The sequence below is a fragment of the Phyllobates terribilis genome, unplaced genomic scaffold (assembly GCF_046119375.1).
Source record: "Phyllobates terribilis strain yellow unplaced genomic scaffold, ASM4611937v1 Scaffold_10__3_contigs__length_209671492, whole genome shotgun sequence".
Taxonomy (NCBI): domain Eukaryota; kingdom Metazoa; phylum Chordata; class Amphibia; order Anura; family Dendrobatidae; genus Phyllobates; species Phyllobates terribilis.
The window spans coordinates 146,889,628-146,917,059 of record NW_027362770.1 but is presented as its reverse complement, the minus strand read 5'-3'; the positions used below and the strand labels follow the sequence as shown (position 1 = coordinate 146,917,059).

Here is a 27,432-nt window from a genome sequence, read left to right as displayed (position 1 = left end):
TTAAAAAATTGCCCCGACAGACCATATCAGGGAGAACTGCAGGGACATTCCCTTCCAATGATAATAAGGTATCTGTCCCGAAAATGTGTTGGAGGTTGACTAGGATTACAAAAATGTATCTGCTTTTTTTTCCCACTAACAGCGCCACTATTGTACATTGGCCGTGACTGGTATTGCAGCTTAGCACTTTTTACTTGAATGAGTCTGAGCTGGAATACCACACAAAACCCATCAATAATGGGGATCCTCATTGTAGGACTATCTATATAGTTACATTGAGATGTAAGGCTCCAATTCCGTAGTCTTCAAACTGTGACTCTCCAGTTGTTGCAGAACTAGGACTCTCGGCATCACCACTACAGTAATTGTGATTCTTAATCAAGAGCTCCTGACTGTACTGTTGGAGAGATTAAAGGTGTCAACCTATGAGTAAAGCCCCCCCGTATATGTAATGTGTATGGGGACACCACCCAACTGATCGTCGGAGAACATGTCCAATTTCAGACTGCCAATTGCATTGTTTGCCCGGAGATAAGCTGCCAGCAGAGAGGTCTCAAAGATAACTCAAGAGCTCTCGGCTGAGCGAACTCTCCTGTTTATGGGAGAGACGGTCAAGATAGCTGTTGGCCGACAGCGATCTAATGGCTATGGCCAGCTTAAGGCTGGTTGCACTCGTTTGACCAGTGTACCCCCAACTTCAGTTCTCAAGTGCTACCAACAGATGAGGTTTTCAGGATTTCTTTAGTATTGCACAGGTGGCATTATCTTCTGTGAAATAGTAAGGAAATCCTAAAAACATGGTGCTTTGGTGGCTCTTGAGGACTGGAGTTGGGGAAGACTGCAGTAGACATTCATGACCTGAGCATGGACCACAATGTCAAGTCTGGACCAGCCACGGGTCTCCTGAACTGAACTCAACCCCTTCATATGCCTGTTGAGTGTGGGTCAGGAGTCCCACGTCTGGTCTCGGACTGTGAATTTAGAACGTGTGAAACCAACCATTCTTTGGGTCCCATTAGGGACAATTTCTGTTTTTTGGGGATAATCTCCTTTTGAAAAGGCTTTGAAGACATTACTAGAAAGTAAAAACACTTGACACAACAAGTGTGGAAAGATCCCTAGAGCTAGGTACATGCCGCCTTAACATACTGTAGGTTGAGGTAGTCTTCCCTAGATTAGGGCAACCTTTGTTTGAATTGATATACAAATGAGGGCAAAGAGCTATGGTAGATCTGAAGCCTTTGTCACTCCAGCTCTATTCGTCGCCCAGTGCCACCTCCTCCCGTGATATTCTTAGAATGCTCTTTATTATCCACTACGCGTTTCAGTGCCCTATTGGTATCTTTATCAAGTGTAAAATACGAACAAGGGAATAGAGCTGGAGTGACAGAGGCTTCAGATCTATCATAGCCTAATTTGCATATCAATTCAAATACTGATTTCTCAGGAACGGAGGACCAGACCGGCCATGTAGAGGTATTGCTGGACTTGTCTTTGAAAGAGCTACACGTGCACATAAATAGATGTGAAATCCTGCCGACAGATTCCATTTAGAGACATACAACCTGACCAGTAATTAATCCTAAATGTGAACACTAGGCTGTGATGTAAAAACTGTATTTTTTATTCAATCTTTTTTTTTTTGTAATTTGTAGTGCTTTTCCCTACTAAAGAAAGCCAATAAATACATAAATGATCGGGTAATAATAAAAAGAAAATAAACCCTTCTCAATGTGCCACAGTGGCTCCTGGTTTGGCAGACCCAACACATCCCTACATTATATGGAAGGCCATTCAACCGCTAATGAAGAGACTGTCTCCTCCGTTGACAGCTGATTGCCAAGAAAGAGACACGCCAGACCAACGGCAATTAAGTTTGGTTATATTTATTTGGTTTATAAAAGGGGTTATCTTTGTAAGAAGAGGACCAACAACTTAAGTATTAGTCTAACATCAGCCAAACCTGCCGATATCGATGGGTTCGGTCAACAGTCTAATGTGATTGGGGGCCCCAGACAGATGATTGTCAGGGGAGTTAAGGATCCAGCCTGTCGGATTTCAGATAAGCTACACCCAGAGATGTCTGACAGCAGCTCTCTCATTGAGAACACAGGAGCACTCACTATGGGGGAAACGGCCATGATAGCTGCCCGCCAAACCATTAATAGGCCAACAGCCAAAGGTGTACTGGTGACTTTAGAGGTACACTAAATGTAGGACATACACAAATTAGAAAATTCTTTTCGGCTCAGCAATGAATAAAGTGTTGAGAAGTATTGTAAAAAATTACTCTGTGTGTATACTGCAAGTTCAGCTAACCACACACACACACATACACTGTTTTCACGAACCGGTCTCTGGCTGTAAGATAACTGGGTGCAGCACAAGCCCTCCCCAGTATGAGATCATTGCAGGATGGCTTCTGCTGTAAATGGTTGCCTTAGATCAGTTTCATATATCTGTCATTTGCCGTCCCTACTGGGATGGGACAAACGGGCCACGGGTCTCCTGCGCTGGGACAAACTGGACGCGGGTCTCCTACGCTGGGACAAACTGGACGCGGGTCTCCCGCGCTGGGACAAACTGGACGAGGGGCTCCCGCGCTGGGACAAACGGGCCACGGGGCTCCCGCGCTGGGACAAACGGGCCGTGGTTCTCCCGCGCTGGGACAACCGGGCCCCTGGTCTCCCATGCTGAGACAAACGGGCCTCGGGTCTCGGACGCTGGGACAAACTGGCCGCGGGGCTCCCGGGCTGGGACAAACTGGCCGCGGGGCTCCCGGGCTGGGACAAACTGGCCGCGGGGCTCCCGGGCTGGAACAAACTGGCCGCGGGGCTCCCGGGCTGGGACAAACGGGCCGCGGGGCTCCCGGGCTGGGACAAACGGACCTCGGGTCTCCCGCGCTGGGACAAACGGGCCTCGGGTCTCCCGCGCTGGGACAAACGGGCCTCGGGTCTCCCGCGCTGGGACAAACGGGCCTCGGGTCTCCTGCGCTGGGACAAACGGGCCTCGGGTCTCCTGCGCTGGGACAAACGGGCCTCGGGTCTCCTGCGCTGGGACAAACGGGCCTCGGGTCTCCTGCGCTGGGACAAACTGGCCGCGGGTCTCCTGCGCTGGGACAAACTGGCCGCGGGTCTCCTGACCCCAACTCAACATCCTCATAGGCATATATGAGGCTGTCCGGTTTCGTTACCCGCAGCCAGTCTGTGCATCAGAGTCCCAGTGTGGGCTGTGAAACATAGTTTTGTAAAACTGTCCTTACATCCACACATTTGAGACAAAGTATTGGACCAAAGAAGCTAAAAGGGACTGTCAGCACTGAATGACTGTTCAAACCAAGTACAGGCGCTCGGTGCATCAAGGCAGGGCCAAACATTTAAGTGCACCTTACCACCTACTTGTTTTCCATGTATCTCCACACTTCTCTGGCTCTATAATCCCAGAGCTGTCAATCAAAGAAGACTGACAGCTCTGGGTTTATAAAGCCAGAGAAGTACAGAGATAAATGGAAAACAAGTAGGTGGTAAGGTGCACTTAACGGACTGGCCCCGCCCTGGTGCACTGAGTGCTTGTATTTGGATTGAACAGTCATTCTGTGCCGAGAGTCCCTTTAAAAGGTCATTGCCAAAATAACAAGTTATCCCCTATTAATTGGATAGGTGATAACATAGCTGATGGCAGGGGGTCCGTCCGTCCACTGGGATCCCCAACACTGTTGGAAATATGGCTCTGCAGCCTCATCTTCAACGGAACGAATATGTGTATGCTCAACGTCCGCTCCATTCATGGTTCGTTGGACCGCGGGAGACAATGGAGTGCTGTTCTTTGATTTCTTCAGCATTGTCCTTATAGACAATGAAGGTGACGCTGAGCAGGCACGTCTCCGCTCCGTTAAGTACCCTGCAGAGCTGGGTGCCCAGGTTACAAAGCCACCAATCTCAAGATCAGTGGATAGGGGATATCGTATTATTTTGGGAATAACCCTTTAAAGGACATCGAGGATAGAATTTCTTGTATGTTTTTATTTTTTTGTGTATTATCTACATTGGTGGAGGAAGGTGGAACTTGATGGACTTAGGTCTTTATTCAACCTATGTAATGCTCCTTTAATAGCAGAATTATGTTTGTTCCTTGACCACATTTTCTTATTTCACACCTATTTGAGAGGCAACACCAGTTTTCTCCAGCTCCAGGGTGGGTTAGAAAGAAAATGTGGTGGAACCGGTTAACCTAATTTATGTCAAGGACTAACTGTAGGTATAGAAGGAGCAGTCTCCATATTAACTGGCACTTATTATCCTACTCATATACATGCAAATGACCCAACCCAAAGACTTGGGCTGAACGCTACCATCACACGAGCATTTTTTTTGCACTGGTTTATTCCTCTATTTTTTTTTAGTCCCAATATAGGACTAATCCTTGGATGAAGTATTGGAGGTAACCTATAAGAATCTGAAGATGAGGAGGGGGAGATAAACCAGTTTCTTGCTTTTTGCTAAAAAGGTGCCAATAAGATTTGATGTGAAGATCAGGGGTTGTCCAAGATATTACTTTGTGCATAGTGTGATGGTTGCAGGTCCAACAAAAAGGAACAGACTAGGCCCAAAAATAAGGGTGCTGAAACCTTTTAAAGGGAGTCTGTTACCACCCCCCCAAAAAAAAGCAAATACAATTAATTTACTTAGCTAGCATATATATATAGAATCACCTATATTTTTTATTCTAATTGTTTATTTTATTAGGATAGATTTTTTTTATTCTAATTTTGTACATGACTATGGGGGCGGCCATCTTGTTTGAGATGCTGTTAAGTGTTCAGAGAAATGCTTTATAGCAGCCATAGGAACCTGGAGTCTGAAGAGGTCTCATTGACTTATTGGAAAGTGGATAGGAGAGTGTTGTTGCCAGGCTCTGTTACCTATACAGAGGCCGTTGTGCAGGGAGGAGGAGGCGAGCTGTAACATCACCTATTGTGAATGGTGGATCCTGTGTTGTCTACTGTGTATAGAGGTGTTATCAGTCATTGTCAAGGAGGGGAAGGAGGTGAGCTGTGACATCACCTATTGTGAATGGTGGATCCTTTGTTATCTACTGTATATAGAGGTGCTATCAGTCATTGTACAGGAGGAGGAGGTGAGCTGTGACATCACTTATTGTAAATTGTGGATCCTGTGTTGTCTACTGTATATAGAGGTGTTGCAATCCAGCCTGTGATGATAATGAGATGACTACTAAGAAGTGATGTCTACAGAGCATGAAGCGTCAGTCCATTATTACCATATTTATTATTATAAGGCTCAGAGTGAAAATTGCAAGATATAACAATGTTTTTAAAATACAGACAGTGTCTTGGAAAATAAAAAACACCAAAACTGCTAAAGAGAAATATATCAAAATAACGGATGCCAGTTCTGGAGAGAGGGTCTGCTCACTGGGGTTGGGGGAAGGGAGAATCTGCATCTCAAAAACAGCGTGAATTGTTACGTACCTGATGTGATTGGTTAATGATGGGTGCTAGCCTTGTTACCCATATTAAAACCCCTTTTCACCCAATTTAGGGAGACACTTTTCTAAAGGTTCATTAGAAAACAATAACTATGTAGTGGTAGTTGGTTTCTTGACCTCTTGGAGATGTGACTGCGATTTGCTCTGTCCTCAAGAATCCCCCGTTATAAATAGATGAACAGCTGACCTTATCCCTCCTTTGTGTGCAGGACTCCGGTAACCGGTCTATATAATGAACACCCCCTCCTCGCTAATAGTGTTAACAACTTGGCAAACAAGGACGCCTCTACCTTGACACCACTTTACTGTGAGCGAGATCTAACGACAACCATATCATATGTCTCGGGTTGTAATTAAAGACACATAATAAAAGTACTGGCTATACGATCTGTTGTCCATAGCTGCCTCAGTGTGCACAGGTTTTGTGGGCTTTTAAGGGTCTACAAGGCACGTGACTACATACATTCACAGCTAAAAAGTGACCTCTTATACCCATTTATCATGTTTTCCCCTACACCATTTTTTTAGGAAATAAATGTCACTTACTCAATATTTTAAAACTTTTTTTTTTTTTTTTCTTACTTTCCAATGCTCACAACCCTTTCCTTAAGGGCTCATTCACACTTCCGATTGTTCTACGCAAGATAAAAACAGACCTATTAATCTGATCAGAACGTCGTCCTGGTGTATTCCTTTTTTCTCCTACATGGAGAAATAGAAAAAAAATAAAAAAATAAAAATAAAATTCTCCACCTTCTCCATTCTCACAGTCTGTGAAAATCGGACCGCACTCAGATGTCATCCGATTTTTTGCACGGACCCATCGTCTTGCATTGTCAAGGAAGACGATTCTCAAACCATCAAGGAAAGAGGAAAAAAACAAACAAAAAAAAAACAAAACTATAAATGAGGTTTTTCTCTTGAAATAAATTTAAAAAAAAAAGGTACAGAAAAAAAAACACTTTAATGAGAACATGTTTAGAACTACTTAGAAATCCCTACATTGGTCACAAACGTGGCTCAGTTACACACGCTCTTGGATCTGTTCTATTTTAACTAACAGTTTATCGTTATTCTGTTTAAGGTCTTCAACGGACTCCTTAACGGATCTCAAGTCCTCCTCGTTGGTTTCTATTTTTACAGAATAGGCTACCAAACTATCCACTGCCTCCCTCATCATCTTCAAGTCAGATTCCAGTTTTTTAACTGAGGAACTTAAATCATCAATACCGGGTGCTGCCTCTGGAGACCCCAAATTACTCTTCTGTTGCTCATATTCGGTTTTCAACCCATCAATCTGCTGTTTGTGTCCTTCTAAGGCGCTTTTCATATCTGCTTGTAACTTTTCAAAATCAGAAGCCACGCTCGGGAGGACTGCAATGGAAGATTTTAGCTTATCTACATCTTGGAATAACGCTTGTTGAGCTTTTTTCAGTGTCGATAGGGTTTCGGATCCTTCAGGGCTTCCTTGTTCATCAGACGAAGAAAGGGGCTTCAACCCAGTGATACCTTCTTCTACGGCATTCAATCTTCTGTTGAGTTCTTCAAAATTGGGCTGTAAAGTTCCTAGAGAAAACGATTGACTATTCAGCTCCTTCACTGAACCTTCCAGAGGTTTTAATCTCAGCTCAATGCCATCTCTGTTCGTCTTAATTTCTTTAAGTAAATCATTGTTAGCTGAGATGTAGTTACCCTCCATCTCTTTGACAGAAGATGAAATTTGCTCAAATTCATTGAGGACTTTGGCAAGTTCTTCTTTCAGGCTCGAATCTTCATTGCTCATAGTCTTCTCCATCATGTTTTTTACCACCACCATTTGTTCCTCCACATTTCTCTTTAAGTTCTCCTGTTCGTTCTTGAGAATCTCAATTTCATTACTGTTGACGGTAACAGAGTTTACATTTAAGGCATTTTTCATTAACCAGTCAATCGACTCTTCTTTAGATTTAAATGAGGATTTTAATTGAGAGACGAGATCCTTCAAGGCCTTCACATCTACATTAATTGCATTTAAGTCTCCTAAAGAAGCTATTTTGGCCTTCACATTGTTAATTTCCTCCTGGCTTGACTTCTGTACCTCGGTAAGGTCAGATAGATCATCGTTTATTGAGTGGTTTAATTCTGTAAATTTTTCCTGCAAGGTTTTGTCAAAGAGGTCAAGATCCCGTTCTCCTTGGTCTTTTACATCTTGGATGACATTCGACAGATCTTTCTGCAGCTTCTTAAGGATGACACCAACAACATCCAGTTCCTTTTCGCAATTCTTGATAGAAGTGTCGTGTCTTTGCTGCTTTTCTTGAATATCTTTTGAGATAAATTCAACTCTTCCAACAGTTTTTTCAAGTAAATCGACCTGAAATGAAAAATTTGAGACTGTAAATTTCCTACTACTTGGGCAAAGATTTAGTCTGCCCTAGCCCTGCATCTTAACACACTGATCCAGCCTTCCGCTGGTCACCAATACATATACTCTACCGGCCCCAGTTACCTGTGCCTAGGACTATTTTATTTACTTTTTTTCTTTCTTTTTTTTTTACTATGGGCCTAAAAACTCATAGGCAAATAGTTGCCAACTACCTGCCTGTTCTACCCGGCGTTGGCTCAGAGCGGTCACCAACTGCTCCTGCCAATGATTCAGCTGCTCCATGTCAACAGAATAGCTCTTCCAGTTTGCTCTGTTTACGGGGCATGACTGCCTACCTCATGCTGATTGACAGCCGGCTCTCCGCAGTTAGGCAGTGGGGAGCTGGCTGTCAATCATCATGATGTCGGTAGTCACACCCCATAAACAGAGCAGAGTAGAAGAGAAGCCGCTGCTCTGTTGAAATTACGTCTGTGGACAGGTTTGTGACCGCTCTGTACCGACAGAGATTGGAACTAAACAGATAGTTAGCAACTACCGGCCTGTTAGTTCTTAACCCCAAAGTAAAAAAAAAAATGAACCAGTCCCAGATAACCTCTTTAAATATTAGATAACAGAGCGCAAGAAATGTTTCCACTTTTTTTTTTAATTTTTTTACTGCAGAAGCAAAATACTACATTTAGAGTACTTAGCACAATTTTTTTAGAAGCAACTCCCTAGGGCCTAGGCTCTCCTTTATCGAGGCTAATATAATATAGTACACTTGTTACCTCTGGCAATGGTTAAAAGAATTAGAAAAATGGTTGCAGGGTTAGGAGATGGACAATAAGTGAATTAGGTTGTTTTTTTTTAATATTCATAGTTTTATACAGAACTGGATTGTCTCATCATGGAATATTGTGTCCCGTTCTGAACACCCCATTTTTAAAAAAAGACATTGAAAAACTGGAGCAAGTTCAGAGAAGAGCTACCAGGATGGTGAGCGGACTGTAAACTATGTCCTACGAGGAACGGGTAAAGGATCTGGGAATGTGTAGCTTGCAAAAAAGAAAGGAGAAGTAATAAGCTGTCTACAAATTTCTGTATAGACAGTATAGAGGGATCATCCTTCTTCTCATTTGCACACAGACACGAGAAGCAATGCAATGAAACTGAAAGGGAGAAGATACAGATTAGATATTAGAAAAAAACCTTTTTGACAGTGAGGGTGATCAATGAGTGGAACAGGTGGCCACGAGAGGTGGCGAGTTCTCCTTCAATGGACGTCTTCAAACAGAGGCTGGACAGACATCTGTCTGAGATGGTTTAGTGAATCCTGCATTGAGCAGGGGGTTGGACACGATGACCTTGGAGGTCCCTTACAACTCTAACATTCTATGTTAAATTGGTAAAATTATAAAGGGCTTGTAATAACAAGTAACTATACAATTTATCTGTTATTAAGAATCTTCTCCATTCTCAAGAACAGAAGGATTTTTTCAAATCCTACAGTTTACTACACATTGTTTACTTATGTTTTCGGCCACCTCTGCTGTTATAAGTGGCCGGTCTCTTAGTCAAGGACAGTAGCGCTTGCAAGCTCTATGCTTTAGAGGTTGCCCTCAAGCTGACCGGATCAGTCATCTAATTCTGCATGGGCAAAACTGCTACTGTTTGAAGTGTCAGAGACCACAGGGTTCTGGCCAGCAGCTCAGTCAACTGTTAATTATCAGGAGTCCAATGACCCACGGCAAACGGGAAACCAGGAGGCAGGAGAGAGGTGCGATTCTGAAGATGGATAGTGAGGAACATGCTACATTGTAAGAGGTGAAATCCACAGTGCAAGTGTGAAAATCGGCAGCAATGTTGTCTTGTATGGACCATAGCCCCTCACCTACCACCACTGGCGGTCACGAACAGTAGAGGACCCCTGTGCAAGAACAGTATATGAGCTCTTTTGCAGTCCAATAGATCAACACAATGCACAATTCCACCTGCTTTGGAGGTGGAAATAGCCCACCTTACTTCTTGGGTCCCCGTGAGACTGCACCAATGATATGTCCGCCCCCCCAGGTCCTTCATACCCATTAGATATCTTGTTTGGCTGGCTAATAGCAGCCATCTTACAATAAACAAATGTTCGGCAGAGCGCTCCCATATTCCCTATGAGAGCGGCGCAACTAGGCTCATCGGCAGCGGCATACCCCCGCGCAGAACAAAAGGGATCGGTCGTTGGAATTCCAACATGGCGATCCTACTCTTCCGACAGTCAGGTGACCCCCTATAGACAGTCAGCCAACTTGCGAGTTTGGGAGACTTTAGTATAATGTTTAGGTGGGCTTTTTACAGTATGCAGCAAGCCCACATGTTAGATACATGTTCAACAGACATTGGCCCCAATAGAAATATCTATCAAGTAAATTACTTTTTCTAGCTACACAGTCACGTTATCATGTACACATTAACTAGTAACACAACCACTGTGTAGACCAGGGGTCTCAAACACGCGGCCCCTGAGGCTGCTTTATGCGGCCCGCAGGCACAGACCCCTTGACGATCCCGACCTGGTCCAGGAGGAGCCGCCGACAGCAGCGCTGCATTGCCGCACAGAGACTGTCTCCCAGCACTGCATTTCCAATGCCAGCCGCTGGCCAATCAGAGGCCAGCAGCTGATATCTGCGTGTCGGCGCAGCGAGTATGACGTCATTGCTATATGCAGATGTCAGCTGCTGGCCTCTGATTGGCCAGCGGCTGGCATTGGAAATGCAGTGCAGGGAAACAGTCTCTGTGTGGCAATGCAGCGCTGCTGTCGGCGGCTCCTCCTGGACCAGGTCGGGATCGTTAAGGGGTCGGACTCAGTGGTGCCTGTGGGCCACATCTGCAGGAAGGCCGCCGAGGGAACGGAGGACAGGTGAGAATCATCTTTTTTTTTTCTATTTTATGTGTGTGAAGAACAGCACAGGGGGCACATAGCCACAAGAGGGGACCTGGATGGGGCACAGAGCCACAGGATGGGGACCTGGATGGGGCACATAGCCACAGGATGGGAACCTGGATGGGGCACATAGCCACAAGAGGGGACCTGGATGGGGCACATAGCCACAGGATGGGGACCTGGATGGGGCACATAGCCACAAGAGGGGACCTGGATGGGGCACATAGCCACAGGATGGGGACCTGGATGGGGCACATAGCCACAGGATGGGGACCTGGATGGGGCACATAGCCACAGGATGGGGACCTGGATGGGGCACATAGCCACAGGATGGGGACCTGGATGGGGCACATAGCCACAAGAGGGGACCTGGATGGGGCACATAGCCACAGGATGGGGACCTGGATGGGGCACATAGCCACAAGAGGGGACCTGGATGGGGCACATAGCCACAGGATGGGGACCTGGATGGGGCACATAGCCACAGGATGGGGACCTGGATGGGGCACATAGCCACAAGAGGGGACCTGGATGGGGCACATAGCCTCAAGATGTGGACCTGGATGGGGCACATAGCCACAAGATGGAGACCTGGATGGGGGCACATAGCTACAAGATGGGGACCTGGATGGGGGCACATAGCCTCAAGATGGGGACCTGGATGGGGCACAGAGCCACAAGATGGGGACCAGAGCCACAAGATGGGGACCTGGATTGGGAACATTGCCACAGGATGGGGACCTGGATGGGGCACATAGCCCCAAGATGGGGACCTGGATGAGGCACATTAGTACAAGATGGGCGCCAGGATGGGGAACGTTGCCACAGGATGGGGACCTGGATGGGGCACATTAGTACAAGATGGGGACTTGGATGGAGAACATTACTACAAGATGTTTTCCATTATTACTATATGATGCTAATTGTAAGACAATATTACTGTATGTGGCCAATTGGGGGAAATAAAATTGTAAAAAAAAATAAAAAATAAAATAAAGCATGAAAAAATATTGGGCACTAAAAATGCTGTTTTATATGTAAACTAAAGTAAACACAAAAAAGTGCACGTTTATTATCGCCACATCCATAACGACCCAAGCTATAAAAAAATAAACACGGCAAAAATGTTCAAAAGGTGTATACAAAAAAAATGGTATCACTAAAAATGTCACATTGAACAAAGAATGCGGCCCCCCAAATTCAAATTTTTTCCATGTGCGGCCCATATACCCAGCCGAGTTTGAGACCCCTGGTGTAGACTGAACCCAAGTTTCGATTTTAACATTTGCTTCAGATCATGAAAAGTCGTAAATTTGTCAGGAACATCTGAAAAAAAGACCTAGAAAATTAAGTTTTCTTTCTGCTTAGACTAATGAGAAGACGCTTCAGTGAACTTTAGGGTAGCAAATATGCTGTGCTAGCTCAGAAAACAAGTAGCAGTTCTGGAGCGCCCGGGGCTGTAGATGCTAGAAAAACAGCATTCTTAGTGTGTAATGACAACCGGGCATTATGATTGGCCAGATCCTAAATGGCATTACAGGTTTTCCGATTTCAACTCCAATTCGGATGCTCCCACGATCAATGATAATATCCTGGGATTAGCAGTGCCATCTACACCTGTAATCATGTTATATACATGCATAAACTGACCAGCCATAAGACTAAAGACCTCCATACACACTAGAAACAATTTGTTCGAACTTGCCCATTTTGCAGGATTTGACAATCATCATGTATATATGAGGGCCTCCCGATCGTTGACGTCTGGGAAGTGAAGGATCGGCATATCAACAGCTGATCCTTTTGTTTGGTGGGGAGATAAGCCGCTGCTAGAGGAACTGGAAGTTGCTCCGTTATATAGGACTAGATGGTGGCCCGATTCTAACGCATCGGGTATTCTAGAATATGTATGTGGCCGACTGGGCGCCACCAATCAGCGAACCGTGTTAGTGAGGACCGGGGAGCGGTCATCTCCCTGCGGCATCGCCGCTGACCTCCGTGCAGCAGATGAGCCGCTAACGGCCACCATCTTGTTCTGAAATCCCGCGTCGCTGATTGGCCGCGGCCGGACCAATCAGCGACGCGGGATTTCCTGGACGGACAGACAGACGGGATAAGCCGATTATATAGTAGACTAGATGGTGGCCCGATTCTAATGCATCGGGGATTCTAGAATATGTGTAACGGGTCCGGGAGGCGGAACCTCTGAGCTACTATACAAGGGGGCGGCCCTTGTAAGGGAGCGGGTGGCAGTCTCTGGGTGAACGGACAGGGAGTTACGGCAAGTGATCAGGGCAGTCTCTGGGTAAGGGGTAGGTACGACCTGTGATGGCAGAGCCTCCGGGTAGGCTAGCAGGCAGATGGTAGATGTGTGCTCCCAGGTGAGCAAGCGAGAGTCTCTGGAATAGCAGGTGGTCACGGCACGTGACGGCGGAACCTCCGGGCTGGCAGGCAGGTAGGTAACGGAGAAGCGCTCCCAGGTGAGCGGGCAAGAGTCTCTGGAATAGCTGGTGGTCACCGCACGTGACAACGGGACCTCCGGGCTGGCAAGCAGGCAGGTAACGAAGATGCGCTCCCAGGTGAGCGGGCAAGAGTCTCTGAGATAGCTGGTGGTCACAGCACGTGACAACGGAGCCTCCGGGCTGGCAAGCAGGCAGGTAGCGGAGAAGCGCTCCCAGGTGAGCGGGCAAGCTGGTCCATAGACAGACTGACCGGAGTTGTAAGGCAGACCGTCGGACCTCAGGCAAGCAGGCAGGTAGCTGATGTGCGCTCCCAGGTGAGCGGACAAGTTGGTCCTTAGACAGACTGACCGGAGTTGTAAGGCAGACCGTCGGACCTCAGGCAGGCAGGCAGGTAACAAGTATTCAGGCAGGAATCAGGCAGGTAACTAGCAGGAAACTGGCAGGAAACTGGCAGGTAACTGGCAGGTAACTGGCAACGGGACCTGAGGGCTGAAGCACAGGTGAGACACAGGTGCAAACAACATTGCTCGGGCACCTCCATTTTGGAGGAGGTGCCTTATATATGATGAAGTCCTCCGGCCATTGGCCGGGGACTCTTTAGGGCGGCGCGCGCGGCCCCTTTAAGAGGAGGGGAGCGCGCGCGCGCGCGCCCTAAGCACAGGGGCCGGGAAGGAGCGTGCGCTGAGAGCAGAGCAGGAGGAGGACGCCGGGACGGAGCGCGCGCTGACAGCAGAGCGGGGGGAGGATGCCGGGCACGGAGCAGAGCGGTGAGAGGAGCAGCGTCCCTGCCTAGCAGAGGGCAGGGACGCCGGCACTACAGTACCCCCCCCTTTAGGCCCCCCCTTTTTTAGGCCAGACAGAAATTTAGCTAGGATGAGAGGGGCATGGATGTTCTCCCGGGGCTCCCACGTTCTCTCCTCAGGACCAAACCCCTTCCAATCTACCAGAAAAAAGGTCTTTCCTCTTACCCTTTTGGTGGCAAGAATGTTCTCTACCTCAAACTCGTCCTCAGCAGAAACCGGAGCAGGAGGCGTACCTGTAGACTTGGAAAAAGAGTTAAGCACCACAGGTTTGAGGAGAGACACATGGAAGGAGTTAGGGATCCGTAAGTTGGCCGGGAGTTTCAATTTATAGGCCACCGGGTTGATCTGACTGATGACCTCCAGTGGGCCGATGAACCGAGGCCCTAACTTATAGGAAGGGATCTTGAGCCGGACATATTTGGACGAGAGCCAGACTTTATCCCCAGGGCGGAATTGAGGAGGGTCCAGACGTTTTTTGTCAGCGTGTCTTTTCATACGCTCGGATGACAGAAGGAGTGCGGACCGGGTACTCTCCCATATGGAGGAAAATTTGTTAACAAGAGATTCCGCAGCCGGATTGTCCACCGAGGTGGAGACGGGAAACGGGATCCGAGGATGCTGACCGTAGACTACAAAAAACGGGGATTTGGAGGAAGACTCGCTCTCGTGATTGTTGTACGAGAATTCGGCCCATGGCAGGAGATCCACCCAGTCAGAATGGTGGGCATTAACGAAGTGCCGAAGGTAACTGGTCAGGTTCTGATTGATCCGCTCCACTTGACCATTAGACTGTGGGTGGTAAGCGGAGGAGAAGTCCAGGGTGACGTCCAGCAATTTACAAGTGGCTCTCCAGAAACGGGAAGTGAACTGTACTCCTCGATCCGACACGATGTGACGGGGCAGGCCATGAAGACGGAAGATGTGGCGGATAAAGTCTTTAGCCAGCTCGGGTGCAGACGGAAGACCTGGCAGTGGAATGAAGTGAGCCATCTTGGAAAAGCGGTCAGCGACCACCCAAATGACCGTACAACCGGCAGAGACGGGCAGATCAGTTATGAAGTCCATCGCTATATGCTGCCAGGGGGCAGCAGGTACTGGCAGAGGTAGGAGGCGGCCGGCCGGCAGGTGTCTCGGAACTTTGTTGCGGGCGCAGGACACACAGGCAGAAACAAAGTCAATTACATCCTTGTGCAGGTTAGGCCACCAGTAGTGCCGGGTAATAAGCTGGAGGGTCTTTTTCTGACCGGCGTGGCCAGCTAGTTTAGACGAATGACCCCAGTGTAGGATCTTCTCCCGATCAGGTACTGGTACGAACGTCTTACCAGGAGGAAGACGATTTAGACTCACGGGAGCCACCTGCATTACTCTGGCGGGATCGATGATGTGTTTCGGATCCTCCTCGAGATCAGACACCAGAAAGGATCGAGACAAGGCGTCCGCCTTGACGTTTTTGTCAGCCGGGCGAAAATGAAGGACAAAATCAAAACGAGCAAAAAACAAGGACCACCGGGCTTGGCGCGGGTTAAGTCTCTGGGCATGCTGGAGGTAAGCCAAGTTCTTGTGGTCAGTGTAAATTATTACCGGGTGAAGAGCCCCCTCGAGCAGGTAACGCCACTCCTCCAATGCCAGTTTGATGGCCAATAACTCTCGATCTCCTATGGAATAATTGCGCTCTGAGGAGGAGAAGAGTTTTGAGAAGAAGCCACAAGTTACCATCCTCCCGGAAGATGATTTTTGAGTAAGTACTGCTCCGGCTCCAGAGGAGGAGGCGTCAACTTCCAGGAAGAACTGCTTGTTGCCATCTGGGCGATGCAGCACCGGGGCGGAAGAAAAGGCCTGTTTAAGGGAAAGAAAGGCCTCCTCTGCTTCGGGTGGCCACTCTTTGGGATTAGTACCTTTACGGGTGAGCGCAGAAATTGGGGCCGTCCGGGAAGAGAAGTGTGGTATGAAGAGGCGGTAGTAGTTGGCGAAGCCCAGGAATCGCTGAATGGCCTTCAACCCCTCCGGTCGGGGCCATTTCTCGATGGCAGACAGTTTCTCAGGATCCATTTGTAGGCCGGTCTGAGAGATAATGTAGCCCAGAAACGGAAGCGAGGTCTGCTCAAAGAGGCACTTCTCAAATTTAGCGTAGAGATGGTTCTGCCTTAGCCTGAGCAGGACCTGACGAACGTCCCTCCGGTGAGTCTGGAGATCCGGAGAGAAGACCAAGATGTCGTCCAGGTACACCACTACGCAGGAGTAGAGAAGGTCCCGGAAGATGTCATTGACCAACTCTTGAAAGACGGCAGGAGCGTTACAGAGACCAAAGGGCATTACCAGGTATTCATAGTGGCCGTCCCGGGTGTTGAATGCCGTCTTCCATTCATCCCCCTGACGAATACGAACCAGGTTGTACGCCCCACGAAGGTCCAGTTTGGTGAAGATCCTAGCCCCCCTCAGACGATCAAATAATTCTGGAATGAGCGGAAGGGGGTACTTATTCTTCACCGTGATCAGGTTTAGGCCTCTATAGTCTATACAGGGACGGAGAGAGCCGTCCTTCTTTTTGACGAAAAAGAAGCCTGCTCCCGCCGGGGAGGTAGATTTCCGGATGAATCCTCTGGCCAGATTCTCCTCAATATATTCGGACATTGACCGGGTCTCAGCAGCGGATAAAGGATAGATACGCCCACGGGGAGGAGTAGTACCGGGTAGCAGATCGATGGGACAGTCGTATGGTCTATGTGGTGGTAATGTCTCTGCCTCCTTTTTATTAAAGACATCTGCATAAGACCAATAAGGAATCGGAAGTCCAGGTAGATTAGCTGGGGTAGGAGAAGGACGGACGGGATGGACGGGAACCAGGCAGGTTTTATGACAGTCTTGTCCCCAGCGAAGGACCTCTCCGGTTTGCCAGTCTAGCACGGGTGCATGTCTCTGGAGCCAGGGCAGACCTAGCAAGAGGGCGTGAGAGAGTCCAGGCAGAACATGAAAGGAGATACTTTCAGAATGCAGCATTCCCACCTGCAGGGTAATGGATTCGGTGATGAGTTGAATGGGGCGAGGTAAGAGGCCCCCATCCACGGCAGCGACAGACAAGGGTACAGCCAGAGGTTTGGTGGGGATGCGGTATTTCTCAACCAGGGACTGTGAAATAAGGTTCCCGGCTGCTCCAGAGTCAAGTTGGGCTAGTTCGAAAAAACGGTTCTCCCCGTAGATGATCGAAACAGACAACAGCAGGGATGGAGAGGATTTATTCTTGTCTAGGTGGACCTCCCTGAGCGAACCTAGACACAGGCGTTTCCCGACCTCTCCGGGCAGGCACGGATCCGGTGCTCCTTACTGCCACAGTAGAAGCAGCTCCCCTCGGCACGGCGTGAGTCCTGACGGGTTTTGACCATCTTGGTCTGGTCGACCTGCATAGGCTCAGGAGAGTGTACCTGGGGAGAGACGGAGGGAATGACGGGTTTCTGGAAAGTAGGAGCTAAACGTGGAATCCTTCTCTCACGGGTGACCTCTTTGGCACGCTCTTGGAACCGTAGGTCAATCCGGGTGGCAAGGGTTATTAGATCATCGAGAGAGGTAGGAATGTCCCGACCAGCAAGTTCATCTTTAATACGACCGGACAGACCCTCCCAGAAGACGGATACCAGAGCGTCGTTATCCCAGGCCAGCTCCGAGGCAAGGGTGCGGAACCGTATGGCATATTGGCCCACGGTGAGACCCTCCTGACGGAGGCGTAGCAGAGAGGATGCGGATGAGGTCTTCCGTCCGGGTTCGTCGAAGACTTTCCGGAAAGCCGAGAGAAAAGCAGGCAAGTTGGACACCAGGGGGTCTCCTCTCTCCCATAGAGGATTTAGCCAGGCCAGGGCCTCCCCGGTGAGATGGGACATGATAAAGGCAATTTTGGCCCGGTCGGAATTAAACTGATGGGACAAAAGTTCAAAGTGCAGGGTGCACTGATTTATGAAGCCCCGAGCCTGGACGGGGTCGCCTCCGAAGCGAGGAGGTGCAGAGAGCCGGGGTCCGGGGTAGGATACCATAGTATTAGTGGGCAGCGGAGCTGCCGGATTGCAAGATATGGCACTGGCGGAGGTTGTTGGTGGATCAGACAGAGTGTTCAGGCGAGTATTAACACTCCGCAGGTGACCCAGGATGGCCTCCTGTTGGGACCTCTGACGGGACAGTTCAAGACAGAGGTCCGAGAGCGAGGGAGCTTGGGTGCCACCGGGTTCCATGGCCCGAGCAAACTGTAACGGGTCCGGGAGGCGGAACCTCTGAGCTACTATACAAGGGGGCGGCCCTTGTAAGGGAGCGGGTGGCAGTCTCTGGGTGAACGGACAGGGAGTTACGGCAAGTGATCAGGGCAGTCTCTGGGTAAGGGGTAGGTACGACCTGTGATGGCAGAGCCTCCGGGTAGGCTAGCAGGCAGATGGTAGATGTGTGCTCCCAGGTGAGCAAGCGAGAGTCTCTGGAATAGCAGGTGGTCACGGCACGTGACGGCGGAACCTCCGGGCTGGCAGGCAGGTAGGTAACGGAGAAGCGCTCCCAGGTGAGCGGGCAAGAGTCTCTGGAATAGCTGGTGGTCACCGCACGTGACAACGGGACCTCCGGGCTGGCAAGCAGGCAGGTAACGAAGATGCGCTCCCAGGTGAGCGGGCAAGAGTCTCTGAGATAGCTGGTGGTCACAGCACGTGACAACGGAGCCTCCGGGCTGGCAAGCAGGCAGGTAGCGGAGAAGCGCTCCCAGGTGAGCGGGCAAGCTGGTCCATAGACAGACTGACCGGAGTTGTAAGGCAGACCGTCGGACCTCAGGCAAGCAGGCAGGTAGCTGATGTGCGCTCCCAGGTGAGCGGACAAGTTGGTCCTTAGACAGACTGACCGGAGTTGTAAGGCAGACCGTCGGACCTCAGGCAGGCAGGCAGGTAACAAGTATTCAGGCAGGAATCAGGCAGGTAACTAGCAGGAAACTGGCAGGAAACTGGCAGGTAACTGGCAGGTAACTGGCAACGGGACCTGAGGGCTGAAGCACAGGTGAGACACAGGTGCAAACAACATTGCTCGGGCACCTCCATTTTGGAGGAGGTGCCTTATATATGATGAAGTCCTCCGGCCATTGGCCGGGGACTCTTTAGGGCGGCGCGCGCGGCCCCTTTAAGAGGAGGGGAGCGCGCGCGCGCGCGCCCTAAGCACAGGGGCCGGGAAGGAGCGTGCGCTGAGAGCAGAGCAGGAGGAGGACGCCGGGACGGAGCGCGCGCTGACAGCAGAGCGGGGGGAGGATGCCGGGCACGGAGCAGAGCGGTGAGAGGAGCAGCGTCCCTGCCTAGCAGAGGGCAGGGACGCCGGCACTACAATATGTATGCGGCCGACCGGGCGCAATTAGCAGAGTGGTGTTTAAATTTGGCGCCAATAATGCTGATTGGTCGCGGCCTGCAAACGTGACCAATCAGCAGAGCGGTGTTTAAATTTGGCGCCAAAATCGCTGATTGGTCGCGGCCGGCAGTCGCGACCAATCAGCAGAGCAGCGTTTAAATTTTCCTTCCATATCGCTGATTGGTCACGGGCGTCGACCGCGACCAATCAGCGTCGTATTAGTGAGGACCGGGGAGCGGCGCTGCTTGTGCAGCTACTTCCGCTGCGAAAAGCCAGGAGAAGCGCGGCTGCTCGCAGCAGAAGCATCCCGACCGGCGGCGCCGCTCCCCGGTCCTCCGTTCAGCTAGCGGCCGGGAGATGAGCGCCTCGCGCCGGTCATCTCCCTGCGGCATCGCCGCTGACCTCCGTCCTGCAGATGAGCCGCTAACGGCCGCCATCTTTTTCTCAAATCCCGTGTCGCTGATTGGCCGCGGCCGGACCAATCAGCGACGCGGGATTTCCTGGACAGACAGACAGACAGACGGGATAAGACGATTATATATATAGACTAGATGGTGGCCCGATTCTAACGCATCGGGTATTCTAGAATATGTATGCGGCAGACCGGGCGCAATCAGCAGAGCAGGGTTTAAATTTGGCGCCAAAAATCGCTGATTGGACGCGACTGGCGTCCGCGACCAATCAGCACAGCAGTGTTTAAATGTGGCGGCAAGATCGGTGATTGGTCGCGGCCGCTATTTAAATGTGGCGCCAAGATCACTGATTGGTCACGCTCTCCGCACGCGACCAATCAGCGAATCGTATTGGTGAGGACCGGGGAGCGGAATCGTATTAGTGAGGACCGGGGAGCGCCGCTGCCTGTGCGGCTACTTCCGCTGCGAGAACCCGGGACATGAGCGACTGCTCGCAGCAGAAGTATCCCGACCCGCAGCGCTGCTCCCCGGTCCTCCCTTGACACCCTACCCGCTGATGTCCACACAGTATCCGCATGGTGTTACAAAGGTCCGGACATTTGTGTTAAAAATCGCTGATTGGTCGCTGGCGCTGCCCGCGACCAATCACCGATTTGGGCGCCAAATTTAAATATCGGCGGCGACCAATCAGCGATTTTTAACACAAATTATGGGAAGAAGACTGCGAAAGCATTGCGGTGGTCTGGGCAATGTTCTGCTGCCACAGGTCCTGGCATCATGTGGATGTAACATGTACCACCTAGTTATACATTTGTACAGACCAAGTACCCTCCAACAGGACAGCAGTCTTCTCTAATGGCTGTGGCCTCTTTTAGTAGGATAATGCCCCTGCCACACTACAAAAACTGTTCAGGAATGGTTTGAGGAACATGTCAAGAGATCTCTATCTAATTTAACATCTGTAGGATGTCCTGGAAAAATAAGTCCGATCCATGGAGGCTACACCTCACCATTTACATATATTGAAGCAAGGATCTGCTGACAATGTCTTGGTACCAGATACCAAAAAGCACTTGTGAATTCTGTGATTCAACAGGTCAGAGCTGTTTCGGCAATTCAAGGAGGACCTACAGAATATTAGGCAGGTGATTTAATCTTATAGCTGTATATCTCTACACTATCTCCATAGGTCTCTTATGCCTCCTTACAAAAAATATATCATCGGCTGTGAGCCTTAGGCCTAAAAGTACAAGATTAGAAAAACTTGTTTGTATGTGGTATTGCAGCTTAATTGAAGTTGAGCTGCAATACCTGATGCAACCCATTGACGGGTGAGGCGCTGTTTCCGAAAGCGCGTGGCCATATTTTTCTAGTTCCGTAGAAACACTTAAATATTAACCCCGCATACCACGTCATAGATGGCCTACAGGACTGAAAGCCAATGATGCAGGGTGTGATCTGGATTATAAAGAGTCTATTTACATAAGGTAGGAGACAACACCCCTGCAAGTGAAAGATAATATCAGAGCGATGGCACGCGAATCCACCTATGAACTAGTGCCGCGTCCTCTGGTAAAGGACAAGACCATCTGCTATAAACATCACTAGGGGAGTTCAGTCATTCATTCATTCCAGGCATATGTGCACGTACAGAAATATGTACACATCCAACCGTCCACTTCACTTATTTACGTAGGACCCAAAAATAAATCTGGAAAAAAAAAAAAAAAGCCAAAAGCTAAAAAGGTTATAAGGAAATACAGCATGGCCATGAATGAAGCTGAAAAATTAAGGGTCATTTCCATTAGACTCCTACAGTCATGGTTGCCCTCAAAGGACCGATTTCAACCATAAAAGAACGGGCGTCTGCTGGCTCGATGAAAAGAATGATTGTTTGTTTCGACCGATGAGGGTTCTTTACCATTGAAAACACCAGTTGGCCATGTTGGATTTTTATTTCCTGGCCGATAAGTACGCAGCATGGACCAACACGGCTAATTCAGTCCAAGATCTTCCACAGACGAGTGACCATTTGTCACAGGTAAGCAAGCCTGTGAAAACGAGATCAGGCCACAGCGACGGGTCCTACGGCCTGTGAAAACTACATCAATCCGCGGCGACGGGTTCTACAGCCTGTGAAAACTACATCCATCCGCAGCGACGGGTCCTGCGGCCTGTGAAAACTACATCCGTCCGCGGCGACGGGTCCTACGGCCTGTGAAAACTACATCCGTCCGCAGCGACGGGTCCTGCGGTCTGTGAAAACTACATCCGCAGCGACGGGTCCTGCGGCCTGTGAAAACTACATCCATCCACAGCGACGGGTCCTGCGGCCTGTGAAAACTACATCCATCCGCAGCGACGGGTCCTGCGGCCTGTGAAAACTACATCCATCCGCAGCGACGGGTCCTACGGCCTGTGAAAACTACATCCATCCGCGGCGACTGGTCCTACGGCCTGTGAAAACTACATCCATCCGCAGCGACGGGTCCTGCGGCCTGTGAAAACGAGATCAGGCCACAGCGACGGGTCCTACGGCCTGTGAAAACTACATCCATCCGCGGCGACGGGTCCTACACCTGTGAAAACTACATCCGTCCGCGGCGACGGGTCCTACGGCCTGTGAAAACTACATCCGTCCGCAGCGACGGGTCCTGCGGTCTGTGAAAACTACATCCGCAGCGACGGGTCCTGCGGCCTGTGAAAACTACATCCATCCACAGCGACGGGTCCTGCGGCCTGTGAAAACTACATCCATCCGCAGCGACGGGTCCTGCGGCCTGTGAAAACTACATCCATCCGCAGCGACGGGTCCTACGGCCTGTGAAAACTACATCCATCCGCGGCGACTGGTCCTACGGCCTGTGAAAACTACATCCATCCGCAGCGACGGGTCCTGCGGCCTGTGAAAACGAGATCAGGCCACAGCGACGGGTCCTACGGCCTGTGAAAACTACATCCATCCGCGGCGACTGGTCCTACAGCCTGTCAAAACTACATCCGTCCGCGGCGACGGGTCCTGCGGCCTGTGAAAACTACATCCGTCCGCGGTGACGGGTCCTGCGGCCTGTGAAAACTACATCCATCCGCAGCGACGGGTCCTGCGGCCTGTGAAAGCTAAATCTGGCCACGGTGACAGGTCCTGCGGCCTGTGAAAGCTAAATCTGGCCACGGCGACAGGTCCTGCGGCCTGTGAAAGCTAAATCTGGCCACGGCGACGGGTCCTGCGGCCTGTGAAAACTACATCCATCTGTGGCGAAGGGGCCTACGGCCTGTGAAAACTACATCCATCCGTGGCGACGGGTCCTGCGGCCTGTGAAAACTACATCCATCCGTGGCGACGGGTCCTGCGGCCTGTGAAAACTACATCCATCCGCGGCGACGGGTCCTGCGGCCTGTGAATACTACATCCGTCCACGGCGACGGGTCCTGCGGCCTGTGAATACTACATCCGTCTGCTGCGACGGGTCCTGTGGCCTGTGAAAGCTAAATCTGGCCACGGTGACGGGTCCTGCGGCCTGTGAAAGCTAAATCTGGCCACGGCGACGGGTCCTGCGGCCTGTGAAAGCTAAGTATGGCCACGGCGACGGGTCCTGCGGCCTGTGAAAGCTAAGTATGGCCACGGCGACGGGTCCTGCGGCCTGTGAAAGCTAAATCCAGCCACGGCAATGGGTTCGCCGGCCTGTGAAAACTAAATCTGACCATAGCAATGGGTCAGATTGCATCTCAGAATGCGCCGATTGGTTGCGATGGGCAACTGCTCCACTTTTACGGTGATAAACCCTCACCACTGATCTGTCACAATTTTTTGATACATCGTTGCAGAAAGTGTTGGTGATATACCATATGGGAAAAACAAAACACTATTCTGCCGCTTGCATTTTATATCTTTTTCTCGGAAAGCGGGGTATAAACCAGCATGCCCACCGCCGCTACATCTCATCCAGACTTCTGAATGGCAAATGTGCTCTATATTGCTACAAGGCAGATTGACCATTCAGGAGCATGGAAAGGCTTGGTTAAATATATATATAAAACAAAAATTTGATTTTTTACAAATACCATACAGATAAAGCCAAACTAAACTATACACAAAACACAAGAAACGTACAAGACAGATCAGCAATGAATGAATGAAACTCTACAGTAATTTCGGCAAGGGGTGACCCTATGCCCTTCCGCCTGGTTTACCTGTTTCTGGAGGGTGTTCACAGTTTCTGCCAGTTCTCCCTTCTGGTGTGATAAGTGGCTAAGTTTGCCGCTTATCAGTGCCACTTCTCCCAGGACATGATATACCAGCCAGCCAGCGCCAACAGACATTGCAAGCACAACTACATAGAAGAGGACAGTCAATAGCTTGCTGAAGATCCCAGGTTTCCTTGATGATGATGATGATGATGGCGGTGATGATGATGATGAGGTTGATGACCCTTTGTTGGCTTTAGGGGTCTGTTTCGGGGTCTTCTTTGCCACGTCATTGCCAGCTGTAGCCTGTGAGTTACTTTCTTGAGAGTTGCTTTTATTCCTATGCCTTGCGCTAGCCATGGTGTCAGTGTGCACTGGGGGCAACGCTTTCTGGTGTGCACTCAGTTAGTTAGTAATGCAGCTTCCTAGTGGGGCTCTAGACCAATGATCTGCAGCGCAGGAATCAATGGGGCTGGACTCGAAGTCCCAACTTTCTAACTTTGGGAGTAGTGCAAAAAAAAAGTTAGCAGCCCCCTCCTTCTGCTCACACCCATCCTGGCCCCTCCTGTAGGAGGCTGGGGAGACTGCCACGCATGCATACAGCTCACCCTGGCTACAATGAAACTGGAAGCTTCCTGAGACATTGGAGGTGTGGACTGATGATGAGGTGTCCTCAACATTACTGATGCCCTCACAATATGGAAGAGTTTTGCAGATGGCGGTTCTAAAACTGGAAGTTCCAAAAAGTTTGCATAAAAGTTTATGACAAGTTTCCGGACTCTGTATTTATTTGGAACTACAAGTTCTATAATGTCTTTGTGTTTAGACGTGCTTGAACTTTGCATTTGAATGGGATTCTCCCAAGTATTTCTATTCTGATTATTAGGCTATGTTCACACGTTGCGTTTTTTCAGTGCTTTTTTTTTTTAAATACTTTTTTTATGCAAATTTTCAGCTGCGTTTTACAGCAAAATCTATGAGATTTCAGAAACCCCATGCACACACCTTGTTTTTTTTGTCATCAGGATTTTGTGCTTTGCATGTTGTTTTTTTTTTTGCACAATAGAGCATGTCTCTTCTTTCAGCGTTTTTCACCCATAGAAAGCAATGGGTAGTGCAAAAATGCTGCAAAAACGCAGGTATCAGGTTTTGCAGTGTTTTTTTTTGTGCCAAAACCTGATGAAATAGAATGAGATTTTTTTGTTGTTGTTGTTGCACTAAACTTAATCAGAATGCACAAGAGACAAATGTACCCTGAAAAAAAAAACTCAGCAAAACCTGCTTTTTTGCCCCAGCTTCTTTCCTGTCAAGAGATCAGGTATTGCTGCAGGAAAAAAAATGCCTAGTGTGAACATAGCCTTAGGCTACGTTCGCACAATGAGTTTTTTACGCTGCGTATTTTCGAAAAAAATGCAAGTAACCTATTTTAATTAAAGGGTGCAGAAATGGTGCAGAAGATCTACAATATCAAAAACTCATCATGGGAACGAAGACTTAGACCTTTCACTTGTTATATTGCATAGACTTGAGAACTACAGATACCAGAATGTGAGGCTGGGATCACACCAAGTTATAGGAAATTACAGCAAGGCAAAAAAAAATCCACTTTAAATAATCCTTAATCTGGATTTTGAAAAATTCATGTGAAAAAAAACCTTTCTAACCCAACTAACCCTAAAGTTTTGTATGGGCATGTTCACACTCATTTTTTGGGGGGGATTTTGGATGGAATTTTAAGCTAATCCACTTCAAAATCCACATCAAAGAGGTTTTTGATGTGCATTTTGAAGAGGATCCTTATTGTATGTGCACACTGATTTTTCACCCTGAAAAATCCGCATTACTGACGCATCTGAAAATCACATTTTTTTGTAAGAGCACAATTTTTATGCTCTTTTTCAGTGTGCTTTTTTTGGGCTTTTTTTGGTGTGTTTTTAATTATTCCATAGTGGTTTTTGTTGCTGTATTTCCGAAGTGAAAAAAATGCATTAAAAACACAATAAAAATGCACTTTTTGCTGCTCACCAAAGAATTGATGTCATGCTTTTTTCTATCACACTTGAAAAACATTAAAAAAAAACAGACGCGCGTTACAGGGGTGTTTTCCCGTTTCCTGTACTTTCACGTTTAGTGGTGCATGCTACCACATCGACAATCATGATGCCATGTCACAATGAGACCTTTCGATTTTTATGATGCGAGACTAAAATTGTTGTTATAGCCCCAGTCCAATGTTAGAAAAAAACTTTCCCACACCATCACCATGTTTTATCCTTTTCTCCAAATCTCCCATGAAGGGCATTGTAGGTGAATGGATTTGCTTAGTATTAAAAAATGCACTAACAACAGGCAGCGGTGACGTGACAACTGCAAAGTCTCATTATGGAATGTTATGCAGTGTTGTATGTATTTCAGTAGGTGGTGCTATAGAGCACCATATAAATCCGAGAGCGCTCCTTTACTTTCAGAATAAAGTAATAATCCAGAATACGCGTCTTCAAGTCTGGCAATTGGTGTGAAGTGAAACTACAACTTCCAGCTTGCCTGTAGATGTATCCTAAGGATATGTTTACACAGTTTTTTTGGTTGAGTTTTCGTAGCAGAAACTCTCCAAAAACCACTAGGAGTTCAAAAACCATGACCATTGTTAGGAGGACTTGAGGTGTGTTCACACTGATTTTTTTTTTTTTTTTATGAGTTTTTGGAGCAGAAACTGAGCGGAAATGTTCCAAATCTTCCTCAGAAACTCAAAAACGTAGAGTTTCTGCTTAAAAATTTCAGCACGAAGACTCAGCGTGAACATACCCCAACTCTCCAGTCAAAACTCATGTTTTTTGAACTCCTCTTTGTTTTTAGAGAGTGGCTATGTGCACACGGCGTCTTATTCAGGCGTATTATGCCATGGACTCTACTTGAAAAAGCTGTAAAAAAAAAATTCAAAAGAATTAACATAAGCATTTACTTGCTGTCCACATGTTCAGACTTTTTTATATCTTTTAACTAATAGCGTAACTAGAGTCTGATGAGCCCCGATGCAAGATTTGGACCGGGGCCCCCCCAATCCTGAATAATATATATATATATATATATATATATATATACATATATATACATACATGTACAGTGAGGAAAATAAGTATTTTGCAGGTTTTCCCGCCTACAAAGAATGGAGAGGTCTGTAATTTTTATCGTAGGCACACTTCATCTGTGAGAGACAGAATGTTAAAAAAAATCCAGAAAATCACATTGTGGGATTTTTACATAATTAATTTGCATTTTATTGCATGAAATAAGTATTTGATACAATAGAAAAACAGAACTTAATATTTGGTACAGAAACCTTTGTTTGCAATTACAGAGGTCAGACGTTTCCTGTAGTTCTTGACCAGGTTTGCACACTCTGCAGCAGGGATTTTGGCCCACTCCTCCATAC

The 27,432-nt window shown here is 48.4% G+C and overlaps 1 protein-coding gene across 1 annotated transcript; it reads right to left on the bottom strand.

Annotated features, from left to right (window-relative positions):
• Positions 1–5,269: 5,269 nt before the first annotated feature.
• LOC141164536 (cytoskeleton-associated protein 4-like) lies at positions 5,270–24,560 on the bottom strand. The gene is made up of 2 exons (XM_073649903.1): positions 24,006–24,560; positions 5,270–7,861 (listed from the first exon to the last, which is right to left on the bottom strand). The coding sequence occupies exons 1-2, from the start codon at positions 24,357–24,359 to the stop codon at positions 6,533–6,535; spliced, it is 1,683 nt and encodes a 560-aa protein (XP_073506004.1). The 5' UTR covers positions 24,360–24,560; the 3' UTR covers positions 5,270–6,532.
• Positions 24,561–27,432: the final 2,872 nt, after the last annotated feature.

Bases quoted from the DNA above. Each gene is read 5' to 3' on its own strand.
- LOC141164536 (XM_073649903.1), bottom strand. From the start codon at position 24,359: ATGGCTAGCGCAAGGCATAGGAATAAAAGCAACTCTCAAGAAAGTAAC. The intron at 7,862-24,005 runs GTAAACCAGGCG...TTTTCATTTCAG, and splicing joins TGAACACCCTCCAGAAACAG to GTCGATTTACTTGAAAAAAC.